Source organism: Bombus fervidus, chromosome 11 (assembly GCF_041682495.2).
Source record: "Bombus fervidus isolate BK054 chromosome 11, iyBomFerv1, whole genome shotgun sequence".
Taxonomy (NCBI): Eukaryota; Metazoa; Arthropoda; class Insecta; order Hymenoptera; family Apidae; genus Bombus; species Bombus fervidus.
The window spans coordinates 810,125-831,497 of NC_091527.1; the positions used below are offsets into that span (position 1 = coordinate 810,125).

At 34.5% G+C, this 21,373-nt stretch overlaps 1 protein-coding gene across 6 annotated transcripts in view; it reads right to left on the reverse strand.

Annotated features, from left to right (window-relative positions):
* Positions 1-21,373, reverse strand: part of LOC139992526 (nephrin) — a 132,170-nt gene that overhangs the window by 35,239 nt on the left and 75,558 nt on the right. For all 6 annotated transcript variants that reach the window (XM_072013432.1, XM_072013431.1, XM_072013430.1 and 3 more), the window contains exons 7-8: positions 20,157-20,287; positions 15,423-15,582 (exon numbers count right to left, since the gene is read on the reverse strand). In XM_072013432.1, coding sequence (XP_071869533.1) covers positions 15,423-15,582; positions 20,157-20,287 — 291 coding nt within the window. The remainder of the gene's footprint in view (positions 1-15,422; positions 15,583-20,156; positions 20,288-21,373) is intronic.

Consider the following 21,373-nt stretch of genomic DNA (forward strand, 5'->3'; position numbering starts at 1 on the left):
AATCGCTCTCTGGAGTGCACGTTTTGAGTATATTTCTTGGAAGGAAGTTTAGGAAACTTTCATGATTTCATTTTACGCTTTTCAGAAGTTTTCTTTTTCGTAAGAGGCACAAAGAAGTTGAATACGTGTGCTTTTCTTTTTATTTATTGACTTTCGTCTATTGGGAATGGCTTCGTTGATGATCCGGAAATCCGATTCGAAGGGCCTATAATTTTACATTCGCTTGATTGAAATTATATAAGGTTTAGATGGAGATCAAAGTTCGCGTGAGAAGCGTGGGATTAGTACAGCAACGGTGCTTTTAAAAAGTAACTCTGTAATCGTGTTATCATCTTTGGTGGATCTGTTACGAATCTTCGTGCTGAAAGAAATTTGAATTATTTATATCCCTTCAAGTGATCGATGCTTTTTGAAAGAAACTACGATAGATAAGTGTCTGAATTACATATTTATAGCGTTCAATAGGTTTTTGTTGAAATATGTACGATATAACCATGGTATAAATCGATAGTGTGGCTCATGATTATTATTGCTAAAATTTTGTGCTAAAAATTTGTAGGGAAAGGATAAGAATTTTAAATGTACTCGAAACGCGTTAAAATTTATCGAAACGAGACATATTTTATTTGCATATGTAAAACATTTGTGTATAAAATGTTTCAAAATTATATATAATATAAATTAAATTATATTATAATATATTTATTGGACACAAAACATATTGTTTTGTTACTTCTTACTAATACTTGTTTTATTGACCTGTAGTTCTAAATATCATTGGCGGCGTTGCTAAATTCGTAGTACTGTAAGGATCACACCTCAATATAGAATTCTTAACGGTATCGCCGTTAACCACCCTGTAGGTATATATAAATACATCCTTTAGCCTCCACTGTTTTCTCATCTAAGGTACTGTTAGGGAGCTTTACCAATTAGGTGCATTACTTCTCCCATCCATCTACTTCCCTCTCTTCCTCCCTTTAATTATGTCCAGTTTCCTTGTCTTATTATATTTTATATTGTATTCCGTTCTCTAGAATTCTGTATTCTACACAAGAAGATTAGCGATCCAAACTTTTCATTAGCGTAATATACTTATATCGTTAGTAAATATGTGCTTAATAAAAGAGGAGTTAATTCTTTTCTAAAAGGTGTTTTCAGAATTCAGAATTCTATATAAATTCTATAATCTTCTAAAAGATGTTTCTTAAAATTTTAAAACTACTGGTTAATTCTCTTTTAAGCAAGATAATTGAATGTCATAACATTACAAACAACAATTGTCGGTTTAAATTACAAACTAAAAATTAAACCACAACTGAACATCCCATATCATAATTCCCCAAAATTTTATCATAAAGCAATTTCTATTTATGCAATCATTCGTATTTCGAAAACATAAGCAGCCTAAATATAAATCATCTAAATACCCGGAAAATTAATAGAGAATAATTCTTTCTGAGAAGTTCAGCAAAAAATTTACCGCGAACAGATTTTGCTGGAAAACTTTCTCTTGCACCCAAAACAATTCAGAGTCCATTAATTATATCGCATGGTATTAATTCCAACAACTCTGTTACATCACAATCTCTATTATCCGGTGAGATCAGCTCATTTGTATTTCCAAAATTACCAACATTCCACCGATCAACCGAACTGAATTGATACTGAGTTAGCCAGGGCGCATCAACAGGATCGAACAACCTCTGGGTACCGGAGTACACCCAGCAAGCAAGAAACAAGGTAGAGAAAGAGAGAGAGAGAGAGAGGCAGAGCTAGTCGAGAAAGAGAGAGTGAGCCAGATAGACAAACAGACAAACAGACAGAGTAGGACCACGTATCAACAAGGGGTTCGAAGTAGTTCAGAACGGTATGAGTAGCGATGCACGGAATTAGTGGCAATTAGTTTCCACGGTATCTCGCGGAGACACGGAGACGCGTGTAACGGCTCGGATATACGTTGTCGTAAAGGGGCAAAGGGGTTGGAATGTGGCGGTTGGAGGATGGTAAGTTTAATCGACGCGCAAAGGTACAAACTACGCGAAAGTACGTACGTGCATGAAATTCGTGACAATGAAAGGGGACGTAAGAGCGCGCCCGGACGGTGTGCATACGCAAACACGTGTATCACAACCATGAGTGAACTTACGACAGAAGTGGGCCGAAGGGGTTATTGAATTCACTCCAACTATTTTCGTCCAACTATACGACAATTATCATAATACATAGTATTTCTATTGTTGTAGATGCAAATTCTTTCAAGTATAATGGTCACTAAAAATATTAATACGCCATTTATTGTAGTATTTATCTATTAATTAATAAGGTCCGAGTCTATTAAAATTTCGTATCGTTTAGTAATATTTCCATACGATTACGAAAAACTTGGTACTACAAAAGTAAAAAATAAGTCTGTTTCGTCTGTAGATTGGTTTGGTTGACTGCGATGAAACTAATCGTAGATATGGTAGAGATTGGTTGATGGATAAGTTTAAACTCAAACATAGAGAGGTAGTTGGGTCTTAGATGTTGAAAATATGAAATGGAACACTACTTTGCTGAATTCAGCGATTTTTTTAATGCACCCAAAAAAGTTTTTGGAGATGATGTATTTGATGATTATTATTTCATTATGTAGTTACGATTGCTAATATCGAACAACGTCTTGTGATGATAGAATTAGAATCAAGATTGGGAGGAATTCTAATTTAGAATACGCTGAAATAGATCGTGCATGAGAAGATTGTTTGAAGAAGTTCGGTTGGAACGAGATGTAAATAGTTGGGTCGAATATAATATGATTGAGGCTTTTCGTGAAAAATAGATGAACAATGTCTTGTGATGATAGAATTAAAATTAAAATTATGAGGAGCTAATTTGGAAGACACTATAATAGATCGCGTATAAGAAGATGGTTTAAAGAAATTATGGAAGGTTTAGTTGGGATCTATGTATTAGTTAATAATATCATTAAAACCATCTAATATACGTAAAATAGCAATTTTCACGAAACCCGAAGTAAAACGATCCAATAAATCCTGAAAGTAACCAATAGCAATAATAGCAATAGCAATAATTTGCGAAACACTTCTCGACGCGAAGGCTAAATATTTTCTCGGACATTTTAGCCGACAGCGGCACATAGTTTGAAGAAAAGTCCTTACGAAATGGTTCATTTGATGGCTGAGATCAAATTGTCTGTTTGCGTTCAAATTTAGCAACGACTGTATCACGTGAAGAACGTTGAAATAGAAATGGCGCAATTTATTCGATTATTAATCACACTACGTCGAGACTCCGCTCGAAATAAATTCCTCTCAATATCTAGAGGACGAGAGATGGTTGCCCTCGTGGTGTCATTCATAAAAATGGCCGAACGACTTCGATTCTCGTTCCTCTTCCGGGAAAAAGAGAAAGGGGCAGAGAGAAATGTAATTACAACGAAAATCGAATGACGACTGTGAAGTTCGGACTTTTCTTCATTCGCGAACACGAGGGCATCGATCCGTCTGGATGTCTAAAGACGTTACTGACGTCGACGTGATCGTGTTAGACATCGCGACGCATTGCAGCTCTGTGAATTTTTAAAGATTGTCACATTCGGCCTTCGCATCCGCCCTAGACCACTTTATTGACAGCCTAACCTTTGTACTCGGGAAAACCGCATCTACGATCATCGCAACCACGAGTTTCTCGACATTTTTTGTCTCTGTACGAGGTGTTTTGTATCGTTATCCGATCGTAATAGCCATTATTTTTTACAAGAGTAAACAAAAGAAGAAAGAAAGTCTTTATCGTTTGCGTCAAAAATTTTATGTAGTATATAGTTACTCATGAAAGTATTGGGATACTTATCATTGAACATTTTTATGAATACATTACATGTTATGCGATATTTTTGAAAATTTCATCAGAAAATATTCTAGCAGATACACAATCTTGACGGAAAATTAATGATTGACTTATACTACCGAAACTGAAAATACTTAAATTGAAATATATCTCGATATATAGAACCTATTTTAACCTAAACCAAACTACTGTAAGTCTCGATTTAAAAAAAATAATTAATAATAATAAAATATAAATTAATAATAATTAACACAACTTCCTAGGCAAAGCAGAGATATTCATTATCCAAAAGAAAACTATAATTCTATATTCTCAACGACTCATAAATATAAGAAGCACTAAAGTCAACCCCAAAAACAATAAAGTAAATTCATCGTTCCTTACAAAAATTGAAGTCTTTCGCTAGTCTAATACCTATAACAATTTATAACTTCAATTCCTTCTCCATCTCGAAGGGTAGAAAACCATTCGAGGAAACTGTTGAACTACTAGTAGTTCACAAAACAATCAACATTATTCGAACAGGAAGTAAGAGAGTGCAGCGTGACCGTGGCTTCTGAAACGGCGACGGTTGTCCAGGTGACTTGGTCGGCCCATTTAGCAAACTCAACGGAACATTTTCCCTGTCGGTAAGGATAAGTAAACGGTTTAAAAGACGTTCCACCGGAAGGAGATCTGTTGGTCAAAATTCTCGGTACCCAGCTATCCGACAATTACATCCCATTTAGTAATCCGTTTTTTCGTACGATTTGAACGTCACTGTGAATTCGGCTTACATTTAATCCACGCCTTCTTTGTTCTCCGCGCTTGAGAACTCGGCTTCGCCATTTTATAGGCAACTAAGCGGCTTAAGATCTCCATCAAACGAAACGTCGAAGAAAGAGGTGCGCTTTTCCCTCTCGCTTGCGCATAATAATATGTCCTAAAACTGAATTGAAATCTTAAGCTTCGTTACCGCCATAAATGGAGCCCGAAAACCGTCCATCTCTCTTTTCGTTTCTTTTCGTTCCCTATCTTTGCTGTTTCCCTTCTTTCTCTATTTCTTTGACAGTTTGGTGGTACAAGTTGTGGTCTGCCTCTTGCCTCCCTACGCCTTCATTTGCATGTAAATTATTACCAGGCGAAACACAAAAGCGATGGAGAGGTGACCCGAACTTGAAAAGGAAACGCGAACGAATTGAGTTCTATAGAGCTGCAGTCACTCTGCTACCCCGGAAATGACTCCTCCGTACGGCGAATTGTCCACGGTCGTTGGAATAAGCTAATTCGCGTCACCGGCGAGTGTCGCCTAACGCGTGGTTTGTGGAGGCTCGAAGATATGCGGGAATAGCGTGTAAATTGTGTGAATTCACACTAACGAAAAGCATTTATCGTAAAAAATCTTTTATTATATTCACATCGTATGCGTTATACGTATGTATGGAATATTTTGAAATTTCATTAATACTGTAATGAGACACAACTGTCACGATTATATTGGTAACATTTAAAATTACATTAATGTATATCCAATTTGAAAATGTATATTATATAAAAGTTACAAGACATTTATTGAAAATATATATTTAATAAGAATATTATACTTTACAGTTTCGCTAGATGATCCCTATATACTTGTATTAAATATCTTATAATTTCTATATACATTTTCAAATTTCTTTCGACTTTTACGAATATAGTAATAGTGCCACATTACAGTGTTAATGGAATTTCAAAATGTTTTATATAACACATATAATTATATACATAGATGTTTTCTACGATAAGTAATCAAATAATTGACTATAATATATTTGTGGTCTCTATATACTTATATTAAATATTTTGTAATTTCTACAATATCTTGTATAATATTCTATTTGTCGTGTCTGATTACTGTGCTAATGAAATCAAACCGTTTTACGTAATACACACAATTGTATGCATAAAAGTTTCCCATGACAAGGATTCGAATATTTTTGTGAGATAGCGTATATCTTTAAACGTTGCTTCGCACGTTCCTTACTTGATCAGACACAACTTCCAGGGTGGGGTAAAATGGTCTGTAGAAACAATGATTCATAAGGCAGTCTCGCGAGCGGAACCACGTGTCAGTTTCCTGTAGAGACATTAAGAGCTGCGCTAAATCATTACGACAGGCTTAGTGAGCGGATTTGCGTAGCTGCCATATGTATATTCGTGTACACACGTATGCAGGTGAGGATGGCGTTGCGTGCGGCGAATCGACCGATTCGGGAGCGCCATGTATGCGTCTCTACCTCATCCTCCTACTTCTTTTGGACTCTAGAAGCGAAATTTCGAGCGGACAATTTGTTTTTCCACGAACTCATTCCTCCCCGGACACTGGAGTCCGTACCCTGAACCGTATCAATTTCGTTGGCTAATTGTCATGTTCGATTACAATACCGTAACAAAGCCGCAGTCAGCTGTTCGGAGACGAGAAATCATTGGTGCTGAATAGACGACAATGTATTGTGGCGAAAGTCTTTCTTTCAAATTCAAGTTAATTTAAATAGAAAGTTAGTATACATTACGAATATATATGTTAAAGATGTAAGATGAGAATCGATATTCTTGGTTCTTATACAGTTTACTCCAGTATGATCATTTCGATTAACTCCATTGTTGTTAATAGTACATAGAAGTAGTTATGGAATTTGTGTGATTTATGGGGATGATATTGTATAAGTAAGATATTAATTATTTTAAAGGCTATTAAATTTGTATATGTTAGGTATTTTGCTTTAATGCCACTATAGATCGATTATATTATACTGTGCTCCATATTTATTGGATACATTGGTTCCTCCATGAATGTACACTTATATAAATAGATTTACTGCTCCAACCAAGCAAACAAAGGTGAGGGAAGATATAGACTTAATAGATCGATACGTTATTCAATAGAACATTGTGATAAAAATTGATTCTATAGTAATTATTTAGAAAATTACACAGTAGGAAGAATTGAACACAAAAGTCAAATTGACACAGAAAATAATCTTCTAATTTTTTTCAACAGTACATTTCCGATACGACACAATTTTTTTGATTTGGTATAAAGAAAATTGTGATAAAATGTTTTGCGTTTGAAGATTAATTCTCGTTCAATTTTTAACATTAGAGATATTTTCTACGATAATATCGTATACATATAGATATCACGTAGCAAGACAAATTTATAAACGCATAATAAACTATCATTGCATAAAGATCATAAGAGAATGCGCGCACGGTATATTTCTACTTGATTTTATTTTCTATGCTTTTTCAAGTGAAAATTTGACTTAAATATTAATGTATTTTCCAGTAATTACAGGTTATATCAGCTCGTATAAAGACTTGAAATTCTAACTTTATGGAAATCCATCTTAGGTCTGGAATTCGTTTGTATAATTTCCTCGTACTGAAGTTACTAAATTATTCTGTACATGTTTAACAGTCTTTAGGGAACACTTGCCGATACAGTTTTAAAGAAGAGCTGTCCAGCTTACAAATGACCAAACTATTTCAAGTGTCCATGCAAACCTTTATCAGAGGCTTAAAGGGTACAACGACCCAGGAAAGGAAATTTCAAGAAGTTTTCAAGAAGTTATTGTTCAAAGAATACTAACAAACAAATTTTTCTAATCAACCTTACAACTCCCATCAGTAGACTGCAGATTTTTATGCAAATACACATTCTACTGAATGTAATTAAAAAAATTGAATCTAGACAGAAGATTGTCCTACTTTCTGAATATTATAGAGACTATTCTATTTTGAATATGTTATACAATCTTTAAATGATTTACTTTCTGTGCATTTTTGCATTTCAAAATTTCTCATAAATACTTTTACAGATTTATATATACAGATTTATATGCAAATTCCTATTTTTATAAACCTAACTAGAGGAGCTGTGCCCCCTATCGCTTCTAGCAATCATTCCTCCCTCTTCTATGCTAAAAACAACTTTCATTTCGTAGACAGATTTTTGATGCAGCCAACTTCAAACGAACGAGAAGCTTTCATAACTGTAGAAAGGCTAAATGAAATGAACTTAAGCAACACGACCTCCGTGACACTTTAGTTTATACTTATACTATAGTTCAGAGTAAAGTAAATAATCGAAAATCGAACACTTGTCCATTGAATACGGATAAATTTGGAAAAAAAATGACACCAAGCACGCATCTGTAAAATTCACGATAATCCCAATTACATGCGTTATAAAAAAAAGAAGAAAAAGAAGAAAAGCCACATACGAAACGTGACACAAAAATAAATATTATGCTATAATAAGTATTATGCCCCAAATATTTCATATATCTTTTTTGTGCATGTTTGCAATTTTAAAGGAGGATGTTGAAAAATGTCCATTTTTGGTCTTCCTTGTGAACTAAAAATTCGTGCAGGCCATTTAAGAGCATCTCAAGAGAAGGTTGAAAAATATTAGAGTTAAAAGAGGCAGCGTGCAAACTTGTCCATACGTTACACTTGATCTTCATCCTTCATACTACGAAATAATTCTTTGAAAATTCTGCTGATAAATCAATCAAAGTTTGAAATCCAGCAAATCCGATGTACCAGAAAATCATTGTTGGCTATTCTCACGTAGCAACAATCTGGTGGTACTTCAGATTCGCCAGATTTTAGATTTCAATTAATTTACCACCAAAATTTCCGAAGAGTTATTATGTTCAACTACATGAATAATTATTCCGTAGGTGGATCAAAATTTGCAAGAAATGAAGATAGGTGTAACACGTGGGTGAGTTCGACCGCTGCTATTTTTTCATCTCTACAGTCTTATTTCTCAATTTTCCCATCACATTTCGGATAAACGCTACTAACATATATTGTTCCTTGAGGAATCCTCTTAAATGTCCTGCAAGAATTTTTCGCTCGCAAGAACGTCCAAAAATGACCGTTTTTTAATATTCTCCTTACATATAAATTCATAAAACTCTACGGTCTGTTCATCAGCTATCTCTGATTTTCTCTCACAACCTCAAACTCCGAAAACTCGGCTCTATCTCCGATCCCACGGCTACTAAATCACGCGAACCGCAAAATCTCGCGATACCATACCGAACTGCATGAAACGCAGCGTTCCCGAGCGGGTAGGGCATCCCATTCTCCTCCATCACGGACGCGCAGATCCTCCTGCCACTTCCGGGCTCTGGCTATTGGGAGACCACGTGGCACACACGCGCATAATTCCACACGATCCGTGGTGCGTTCCACGTGTATAGGAGTATGCGTGCGTGTGCGACCGGCTGCGCACGATTCCAATCTCATCAAACACCGCGGCAGTCGCCTTTAACTGCCTCAGACGGGCCGTTTAACCCGGCGGACATGGCATCGTGCACGAGAACACGGGCCTGGCCTGGTGAATTCCGGCATGTGTCAGACGGTAGCTCGTCGATATGGAAGGCCGCAGTTGTAAGCGTGTACCAGGCGGTCGACGCGCAGTCCAACGGATTAGCCGTGGCAGTTCGCCGGCGTTAAGGCCATTACACACCGATTTGCCTGGCTGACCATATGGACACGCAAGGTGAGACCGACTGTCACTCGATTACAAGTTAAAACGGGACTTGAGACACTGGATTACGACTGTGGCGGCTACCACCATAACCTGCGCACAGGGGGAGAGGGGACGATCAATTGTTCGTGTCAACGCGCGGTAGTAGACGGTGAAATGGCTTAGCCGATTTCGTGATCGGTTTAATCACGTTCGCTATGTATGCGGTTATTTACTTTGACACGTGTTGACTGTCACGCAAATTTTGTATATTTTCTCTGAAAGCTGCAATAGAGTGAAATATACTACAACGTTTGATCTTTACAAAATATTATGTACAGATTGCGTGTCTTTTTCCGACGACGTTATCTAAATAATCATTCATATCATTGAAAAAAAATTTTGGGGGTTTGAAGTTGTACGTATAGGAGGATCAAAGAGAATTTTTAATACAAAATCTTAGGTCCATTGAGAAGTTTTCTGTTTCTAATTTTTGTAGAAGCTAAATTGATGAGCTGTTTGACTTTTGAAATTCTTTTAAAAGGTTGGGCTGGAAGCAAAATTTTTATAGATTCGTTCTTCTTACAAATCAAATTTCACCTATCTCTTAGATAATTCTAATTTTTATATTTGCTAGATAGATGAATCCCTTGACTTTTGAAATTCTTTTTAACCTCTTAGGTACGATGTTATAGTGGCTTTCGGGGATGTCACCTTATATTACGACGCACCCCTATAGTAGCTCACTCTACTGATTCATTCGCTCACCGTTTAAACTAAATGATCTATTGTATCTGTCTTGCTTCACACTTTTTTTGTCCTCGCAATGTTTTATAACAGTATACAGACAGAATATATAATCTTTGTTTTTGATACGCCAGTATCAGGTATCAATTATTGCTTTTCGTTAAAATAAATATACCATTATTAGATGCTCTTTTTAACATGCCAATCCGTATCCTTATAATTTTTTAGAATCTTCAACCTCAAGATGTCGCTTCAAAATAGAAAACGAAGTGCAATTTGAAAAACAGTATCGCGCTATGAGTGTGCAAATTTTGACATGGGTCTATGTGTCGTACCATGCTTAAAATATATCACACTCAATTCTATTATTAATTATTAAAATAAATTATTAAAGTTAAAATATATGCATCATATCTTTAAGAAAAATTATAATCTAATTATCAAAAACTTCATTCTAATGTTCTTGCGTAGGGAACAGCATTATCCGTCACACATTGCAGTTCTATATCGTTTACGCGTAATTCGTGTCAAACTCTGTTGTGCAGAGAAATAGCCTCGCACAAAATTCAACCGTACCTAAGAAGTTAAAGATTGGCCTCGCCGCAGGGTTTGAACAGACTCCCTCGTGCATAAAAAATAAACCCTGCAATTTAATCTGAAAATCGTTAGAGACGGTTTCAAATTTCGTTTCATCTAGGTGAACGAACGTCAGGAGTAGTTAAGCTGAAATTTGATAAAACATTGAATATCTAGAGAAGTTCGATTTTGGAACGAAGTTTTGGAACAAACTAAGTTTAAAGTAAATCTAAGGCAAATGAAGAAAAGACGGTTCGGTTTACGAAGTGGACACGACGAGACCAAAGTTGGCACGAACGAAATTAGGATAAATACTTTGGTTTTTCTTCCGTGGAGCACGAACTTTGACATCGGAATTTACCAATTTTCTGCATTCCAAGAGTCAGAAAGTTCCAAGTTCCAACCTTATAGATGGACAACTAGATCGGTACTGTATTTGAAAAATATTGTATAAGGAGACTATCTTATGTCTTCTTAAATTATTGTAGAAATAGAGATTAATAGTTATAATTTATTAACCAATAATTCGAAGTAGATTCTTATCGCATAAAAATAAGCCTAAACCAAATTTTCTGTATTCTAATAGTCTAAGGAAGTTGGAAGTTTCAATCTTATAAATGGACGAAATCGATGGTATATCCGAGGAATTTTATAAAATCAGATTATTCCATGTTATTTCGAATTATCCTAAAAAATAGAGATTGAAAAAGCTATCGAATTTATAGTAAAATAAGCAGAATAGAATTATTGCTGAATTAAAACAAAATAGATTAGACAAAAATCGAAATGAACGCGGATAAAATGGGGGGGGGGGGGGTAAATGTATCCTGACTTTCTTTTCGAAGCTCCTTCTCGAATGGACAAGCTAGCAGACTTCTACGTTCTTGCTGCGGAGAAAATTTGAAATTGGAGTGCTGTAAATTGAAAGCAGAATCGACGTTGGATTGGACTGCCATGATTCGATCCCCGGGAGTGGATGTGATAAAATCTTAGTCGACGCAGTTGAAATCAGGGGAAGTGCACTCCTATCTTTCGTGTTCCGCGGACTGTGTCACCGAAGAACTTCAACAAAGAAAATTCTCTCAAATATCTATTCATCGAATCATTGTTTGTTTCTAAAAATCAATTTGCCGTTAACTTAATCGTTTGTTTGATGATACAGAATAAATTAACATCGAGAGCGTCTGTTATAGTATGTGTATAAAAAAGATAATATTTAAAGCGTCATTCTTTGGTAAATTTTTTCCGGTTATTTTTGTGATATACACTTAGAAAATATATAATTTCGTCGGTATGGAATTTTTAATAATATATGCGTTATACACGTTACCAAGCAAACTGCATATTGCAAAATAAATTCATGGTTAACTTAATCAGTTGCCTAATAATATATAAATTGATGGTGAGATTTTTCGTTGCAGCGTGTTTATTGAAGAAATTATTTAAATAGTATTTAAATAGTGTTCAGTCTGTGATAAAATTTTGTGTGAAACTTTCTATTTTTATTTTAGCTATGGCAAAATGGATAATATTTGAGGTGGATAGTAGTAGTGATAGTTTTCGCTTGCCGGCATTAATTGTGGTGATAGTGCGCTACTGCTCGTGTGTAGAGTGAGACAGGTTCTGCTGCGGGTCGCCGGTGTCGCTGCTGGAGTACTGCTGCATTTTTCTTCTCATTTTTAATGTCGCGGAAGAAAAATCGGACTCCGGTCGCCGGGATTTGAAAACCCGGGTTCCGAACATTCGTAACCTAAGGCGTTAACCATTGCGCTGCTGTCGTCCGACACTAGTTATCGAGTGGTGGTATTTTGCTGTCGAGTGCCGCCACATATTCATTATTCATATATAAAGTTTTAGTAATTTTATTCTGCATTCGTATACGTTATCGACTACGTGCAATACGTGTATTATTGTATGATATTTTCGCATCATCAATTTCGTAATTCGATTTCATTCCACCTAAAACTGGCATTCTTCAATTTTGGTCATATGTCGCTTAGGATCCCAAGAGATTCTAGAAAGTTGAAATTCCACATTTTCTCCGTTCGAGGGCATTTTGAAATCTGTCTATTTTCACCCGTGAAAACTTCATTTTTCCTTGTGGCTCCTCGATTTTATTGTGTTACTTGTTTCTATTGTTGCTATTTTTTCTAACTTTCTTTTACCATTTCCTTGCTACCATAATTCCTTTCTTGGTTCCTTCGCTTTCTTTACTACTATACTTTCTATTCTTTTCTATGTTTTCTTTATTACTATAACAGTTTTTTCACATTTTCTTTATCTAATATATTTTATTGTTTCTTACTTTACTGCTTCTTAAATTGCTAGACCATAGTTTTTCAAAAATAAAGTCACAAACAACTATTGTAGCTTTTAAAAGTAACACATTAAACGGTAACTTCTTGTGCTTTCTTTTCCACTGAAAACCCTTTTGTTAGAAATAAGTATGTAATGTTACGTATAATAGTACCATTTTTATTATTTAAAAATGCTAACATGCACGCATGATGGACGATAGTTATTTTAAATTTTGCAAGACCAAATCTCCCTAATATTAGAAAGACGATAGAGATGATACTTTTTGTGTATCCAAAATAAAATTAATAACCAGACTCCGTAATATGGAGGAAATATGGCACGATATTTTATTTACATGGCAAAAACGGAAGTAAAGGTGTATCGAGAACCCAGAAGGAGCGTAGACTTTATTAATAGAGAATGGTAGACTTTGTTAACGTAAAAATGGGGCTATGTTGCATTTAGTGCGACATTGCATTGTATTACTACACCCGTGATAGACGTTGGATTTTAGCTTTGTACACATCTACCTAAATGTTTCATTATGTTACAAAAGCATGTTGCTACGACCCGGTTTCCTTTAACGCTATTAGTGGCCACGCCAGTACCACCTTTGTGTCCTCTTTTAACTGCTTTTCTCTTTCTCCTCCCTCCCCCGACCCATCTTACAATCTACTTCTCTCTTTATTCGAATTGGTATAAATCCACAAAGCTGGAATCGCAACAATCTCTTCGTTCGTTGTACATAATATCGCTTCACAGATCCCAGCGAATCATACTTTCTAAATATTTCTGCAACGAGCCGGAAATAGCAGGTTCTGGGCTAGATGCGTTATTCGAATGTCTCTTCGCTATTCAGATCTCGTTTCAACTCTATTTATAAATGTTTCGTTTCATTGTGGACTGTATAGATGTTCTTTAGTGATTTTAATATTTAATAGTTATTTCAAGAAGGATATATTGGACATTATTTGCTGTTTCTTCTTTAGGTTTTACGTGATTTATTTTGATAAATACTTTATTTACGCGGGGTTATATAACGTTTAAAAATATTCCTCTCTGAATGTGGGAATTATTTAATGGCCGTAATCTTTAATGCTGTTATTTAAAGAAAAATGCGATAAGTATTTGTTGAGGATTTTTCATTTCATCAATCTTTCATACTACAATAGTATATTTATGCAGTATCCTTTAACGTTCAAGGATACTTGATTTTTCCAGAAACTATTTAATATTTAATATATTTGTAATATTCAATACTGGTAATTAGTTTTAAATAAGATAATATATCTATATATCCAATAGAATGTATTACATTTCTATAAATCTTTTTCTTCTTTACCAAATTGAAGGTTTTGGTAAATATTTGATACCAACATAGTTTCATATTATTTAAGGACAACAGATACTCGTGTAGGTTATTTTTAATAGTTGCTTAATAGATGATTTAATAGTAATTTTAAGCGCCTTTAAAGTATAAATATATAACTAATACAGTTAAATATTTTATCTTTGGAGTTCACTTCAGTTGCACGAATGAATGTTTGTTTTATGAAAAACTCAAAATCGTCTAAAAATATTTCACTATTAGCGGGACTATCTAAATAATTAAATTTATACAACTAATAATTGTTTTCTGGAAAAGAACGTTTGCGATTTTTCTAAAGATTGCATTTTTATACCGTGTAACTGCTTTGTGTCCTTTTGTAAAATTTGTCTTCCGGTTTAATTAAATTTTTTTGCGAAGATCAGGTCGTAGTAATATTTGCTTGTGACATCACGGTACAAACTTTTAATGGAATAAAGTTGCAACGGACGTATTCCTTGTAAAATTAAAAAAAAAAAAAAAAATTGGAACTTCCTTTACGTCTTTTCTTTATCATGTCTCTTTTTCCTATGTTTTTAGGGGATGTTGCGAGAAGATGGACGATGAAACAGCCATTTCTATACAACCATTTTATCCAATAATGCTGATGTATCGCTTTTAGTCAGTAGTAATATCGCTAATAATTTACATCATCTGTAATTTTGTTATTCAAATATATTTTATAGAAAATAAGCAAGTGTTACGAATACTTTTGATCAGTAGTGTATCTTTCACATTTATTAATCCAACAATTTTAGAGCCAAATTCGAAGCTATAATATTAATTATTTTTTTGTAAATAAACAAAAATTCCATTCGTGAAGAATTTGAGAATTTATTATTTTTATTGTCTTCCTAGTTCGATTTATCTGTAATTTTGTAATTAGAATACATGTAATTATAATCGAATTTATAATTAAAATAAATATAAGTATAAAGTGTATATTATAACCATTTAAATCTATGCAATATTTCAAAATTCTATGCAATATTTCAGTCTTCATAAGTGAACTGTACCTATATCTAGTTACATCTTGCGTTAGTTAGAATTATCAAGCTGAATTGCCAATATACTCACATTTGATGTCCAGATTCAGAGGATTGCTCTCTCCGTCGCCTTCTTGGTTGCTGCCAATACACGTGTAGATCCCAGCTCTGCTTCGTGTTACGCTTTGCAATACTAGGCTTTGATTACTGATTATGGTTCCTGTCGCTGGATTATGATACAACGGATTACCCTGTCGACATAAAATCATGATCACTATATCCCATCATAGATCGAAAGTATATATAACTTTTCGACAAACGACGATGACGAAGAACAACAAAGACGATGGATCGTTAAAATATTTTGTGTACGGCACACTGCCTAGAGATCTATCTAGTTTATATATAGTTCTCTAAGTTCATTCCTATTGTAATTATTGTCTTAATTGACTATGGATAGAAATCTTATCTGATCAGATATCGAAGGAAGTATACTTTTCGGAGATAGAGTAGAATGTTTATGCATTTACGGGAAATTTAAAAGTCCAGCAAAACCGTCCTTTTCTTCTGTTCCATTAAACAAAGTCAAAATCAGGAAATCAACGAAATTGTACTCATCATGCTTTTGTCCTGTGATTTTCTTATGCAAATTGAGGTTACGCGAGAAACATATACGTGTATATCTAGCTCACTTCGGCAGACGGTGAGGGTAATTTCGAAGTGAACCGTTCACGATGATTGGTAGTTTTACGTGGACTTGATGCGCGTGCAGATCGATAGGTACCATTCCATGCATAAATTTGCCGAAAAAATTAGAAAGGATGACTAGAGAAAGGGAGGGGAAAAAATAAGGCGAAGGCTGCTGACAGTTTTTCAATTTTTCAACCGTTCCAACCGATGTATTACGTTCTCCTTTTTCCATCGGCACCAGTGGCGGAGATCTTCCGTACCGGTGGTCGTTCTCGAATCAAACGAAGAATCGGCAAAGGCGTCTGATGTCCTTTTGACTAGAATGACATCGAGATCTAAAGGCGCCCGAAAAAATATTTATGGAACTCGGATCAACATAATGCAGTACAATGCAATATACCAGACGCAGAGGGACGAGCCATCGTATTCGTTTAAAATAAACCTTACTAATCCCTCTACGGAACAGAGGCATAAGTAAACAGAAACGATATAGTAAAATCGTAAAATCGGTCAGTAGTTAAAGTTTAGAACTTTCGATAAAAGCGTTAAGCAGATTCTACAATTGATCTAACCGCAGCTTAGAATTATCAATTCTGCGAATAGGTAGATTTACTTCGAAGTACAATGGAGTCTCGGTTATTAGAGTCCCGTCTAAGGTTGTATTATTCGAAATGTTTTAAACTTTACCATAACTTCATTTTTATCACGAAATTTTTAACACGAAGTGTACAAAAGCGTAAATAGTCAGGTATTGTGAAAGCGGTTAACCAAACTTTCAACTGATTAAATAATTAATCAAACTTAAATACACGTACAACGTAACATTATCAAAATGTTTTCTATGATTTTTCTATACGATTTATGAACGCTAATAGAGCTTTCCGTATTATGTGAGGTCCATATCACGTCGGATAATTGAGGTTCTACTGTAGTCACATACATACATTATTTTTGTCGACCGTTAAAATAAGAATAATCGAACGTCAGGAAGTTAATTAAATTTTTTTCTTGTAACAACTGTGCGAAAAAATGATATTGACGAAGTAGTTTTGCTCTTTCTTGTTGAAATTATTTCCTACTTTCCGTCTGAAGACTGTGGAGTTGTTCTACGTTGGCGGAAGAGTAAAGTTACAATTCGCTGGCTAAAATATTCACAATGGAACGTAGTAATGCAAAATATATGATTCTCTTATTGGAGAGACTGGGGCTATGAAACGTAAAGGCGCGTTAAAGAACGGGCGAGATGTATTGTCAGAATGCATTCGCCTTAAAACGCAAACGGAATTAATAATGACGGCTTACGAGAAAAGGTAAAAAGCGTAAGAAATCAGGAACGTTTACGTTCTTCTTTCTTTAATTCTTTTTTTTCTCTTAATAGAATATTTTTCGAAAGCTAATGGTAAATGAAAATTTTGTCAATTGAGAAATGCTGGAAGAATATTTTTGAGTTATTAATCGTAAATGGGATATCGCATCTATGTAACCAATCAGTGATCCGCGGTAGATTGAACGCGTCAATATCAAACAGATTAATATTGAATAGGAAACCCGTTCATTGGTACAACTAATCATTAAACAAATCTCTCGCTGTGATTGCCATAGCTCGATACGAATCACGTCCCACATCGTTGGTTCATCGGATCGGTCACGAACAACAATTGACTTCCCTCAGTTATTTCATTCGTAGAACTTCCAATAGCCTGATGAAGTTTTATCACAGAATCACATACAATTATGTACCGATACAGCTTCGTTACATGACAGATCAAATATTCTATTGAATAAACGACCAAGAGAATGAGGAATTTTCTAATTTTGATTTTGCAATTTTATTCATAGTAGTTTCAATGGATTTACGAAGTATTACCACGCAGCCATGTATAATTACGCACTGAAATTCATGAAATTTTGTTAAATAGTAAATAAAATATTTTATTTGTTAGATCTTTTAATTATATACATTATGCATGGAAAAGTTTCCAGCCACATATATCTTATATTGCAAAAGCGACGTTTTGATTAATATTTCTTGATAATCGAGGTAAATAATATAGTAATATAGTTGTTGGTTAATTTACATAGAAAGCTTATTTATTTTGTAGAAATTGGTATTTGTAATTAATCTATGCAATCTCTGTCAAATTTCTGATAATTAGTGTAGAGTTATGGATTATTAGTTAATGTATGTACAAAGTTTATCTGGTATGCACGAATTTATATTTGTAATTAGTCGATATAATCTCTCTTTACAAACTTGATAATTAATATAAATAGTAATGCGTGTTATAAGGTACCTACTAATTTATGTAGAGAGCTTATTTATTCTATGCTTTCTAGACTACAAATTTGTGCAGTAAATTCTACGTCGAAATGAAAGCTATATCACTCTATTTTCGTTTCTGTTAATTCTGCGATTCTGCTTAAGCGAAGTAATTGGCGAATAAAGTAGGATGGCATTGTCACTTACTTGAATAGCTGTTATTATTAATTTGTTACTAGTTTCAGCCACGTTTTTACTTAAGGTTCGTTTGATACAATAAATAATACAAAAGTTGACTTCAAGTAATTCAGAAAATAATTTAAATCAGCTATAAAAGGGGAGAATTTTCTTTAAATCGACAAATAAATTTTAACTTCTTCTTACTAATAACCTATCATCTTTAATCTATATTTATATATATCTGTCACGTACTTGTTAGTTACAATTCGTGTTGTAACTTGTTAGTTAGATCGAATTTAGACACAACTTAAAACCGAAGAAGAAAAATGTAAAAAAAGATAAAGTTCATTTGACTTTGGAAATGAATTCTAATCATTACTATTCTTTCTTTAATTTATGTCTATTATCTTTAATTATTAATCATCTTTCATTCCTTAACGATAATATAATATGTATCTTAGAATAGATGAAATAAAATTCCTTCGCATATCACCCTAAAGGTAATATGACATGCCAAACTTGAGAAATTTGAAATTTAAGATATTTCTCCAGGAACTTGGTCTATCAATCTAAAGCCAAACCATCTAACGCCTGGCGTAACCTCAAAGTCCCAAGAAAATCGGTGCACATCACTTGCCGCGGTTCCCCCCTGTGAACTTCCTATTAACGACGATCTCCGTCAGACTTCACCTCATTTAAGGAGAAGCTTGAAGCGCTTAGGGTTACGTCAACGGTTCCCGAAGCTTGCCGATAAATTTCTTACCGATGCGGAACGTTGGCTATTAGTTCAAAGAACGCTTACACATTGGTTCCCGGTCGGCCCGTATCAGCATGTAAATTTTAAACAGAAACTTCGCGTCACAGCTGCGCCAACCCATCCCCCTTATCTCGTCTTTCGATTAAGGCTTGCTTCTAAATTATCGATTCCGGAACTGCCACGCAATTTCGTTATCCGGCTGTTAGCGAGCGTTCCATCGCTCTCGTTCCCATCGTCATCGTCATCGTACATAGAACACATACTATCGATCAACGATTTGGAGTCGACACTTCTTCAATTGTTCTTCTACATTGAATTACTTGTTGATTTTAATATAAATTTGGAACATTTATCAATCATATTATCAAGAATATTATCGTTTACTTAGTTTAATTTTCAATTGTATACGATTACTTATAGCAGATTACATGTTCATATGAACTCCATTCAGTCGTATCCAGTCAATGTTTGATCGAATGAACTCTTGTTGGTTGAATTTATTTATTCGAACGTGAACTTTTATTATATGAATAAAAAATCATAAGTGTGGGAGAAGAATCAATGGGCTCCTATTATATGAATTGTAATCATATAAATTATTTCTTCCTTCACTAACTCATACGAACGGAGTTTTACCCTATCAAAGAGTTTTCTAAGATTGCGGAAGTGTAAACTGATTCTTTTTGTGATTCTGTCTGTCGAGATCTATGTAACATGATAATTCCAAGTTTTTAGCCGGTAGTGTATTTCCTATTTGTAGGAACAATTATATATTTCAAGATTTGCAGTTTTCGACTTCTTAGTATAGTAAAAGAGATCATTGCGTTTGTATTTTAAAATTTATTTTCATTCGATGTTTTAATAATTTTAATTTATTTTAATGTATCAGGTGACTTAATAGATGAAAAGGGGTGCGATTGTGGTTAGTTCGAACTTACGTTGTGCCGCCAGGAGACCTTGTAAACCCACGGATTCGACTTGATATTGCACTCGAAATAAACGTCGATACCCTCGCGGATTGCGCTCAAGTTCAGATTGCTCCCAAGCTCGAGCATAACCACCGGTTCGTCTGAAAGTTTAACCATGTCGTTGTGTAAGAAATGGTACAATGTTTTGTTTCGGGCAACTGCACCCAGCGCGCGAGTACGTTTTGCGCTTTGGGTGCAGTGTAAGTAAGTAGTTAGAGCAATAGGCAAGAAATAGGATTGTTTTGTTTATGCATGGAGTTTGCTGAATTGGATCATAAATAGGTGGAAATGATCTGTATTTTAGGTATGGTTGATGGAGATGCTGCAAGTTTATTTTTTGGGTATTGGAGAGTGTGGTGCATGGGTGTGTTGGGAGTTGTGTTCGTTATTAGATTGTTGTTGTTTTCTGTAATTAAAATATATAATTACGTTTTGCTTTAGGACTATTGTTAAATATGGCGTTCACTGCTGTGCACTGTAAGATACGAGAAGAAGAGATTGTTTCCTCTTTTAGAATTCAAATGCGTATAAAAAAATGGTCCAACATTGTGGAAATATTGTAAGAAGATTATATATATTTCGAAGAAATAATTAGCAATTGCAAACATTGTATAAATATAATAATATATGTATAATCGTTTATAATGAGTATATACAATATTAAAAATGTATAAAAAAGAGTTTCAGTTATAAGAATTATAATCGTCAATCACTATCGCTAGAAAATATCTTTATTTTTATTAATTTTTAAAATAATAAAGGGGAGTATATTTCTCTTAAGTGTACGCGTACTAACCGGTATATGGTATAGTTTATGAGATAAGCAATCAGTATATAACTTTGCATGATAAACCATGTTTACACGCCAAACACCTATTTACTATCCATGATTTTCAATATAAGCAGGTTAAATTCCCACTTGTATCTAACGCAATATTGTCTGCTCTGATAACAACAAAATCAATTGTCGCTGTTAATCCTTTCTTGGCTCCAGTCTTCAGGCGATCTGAGATCATGAAGCTACAATATATCAAACTGGTCCAGTGTTTTCCTGTATCATCGCACAATGTCTTTTCGACAACAACACCCTCTTCCAAGGAATTGATGTTTCTATGCCACGATTATCGATACTTCCTTAACAAAACCTATACACTAATTATCCATAAATTAGGCGCAACATTAAATTT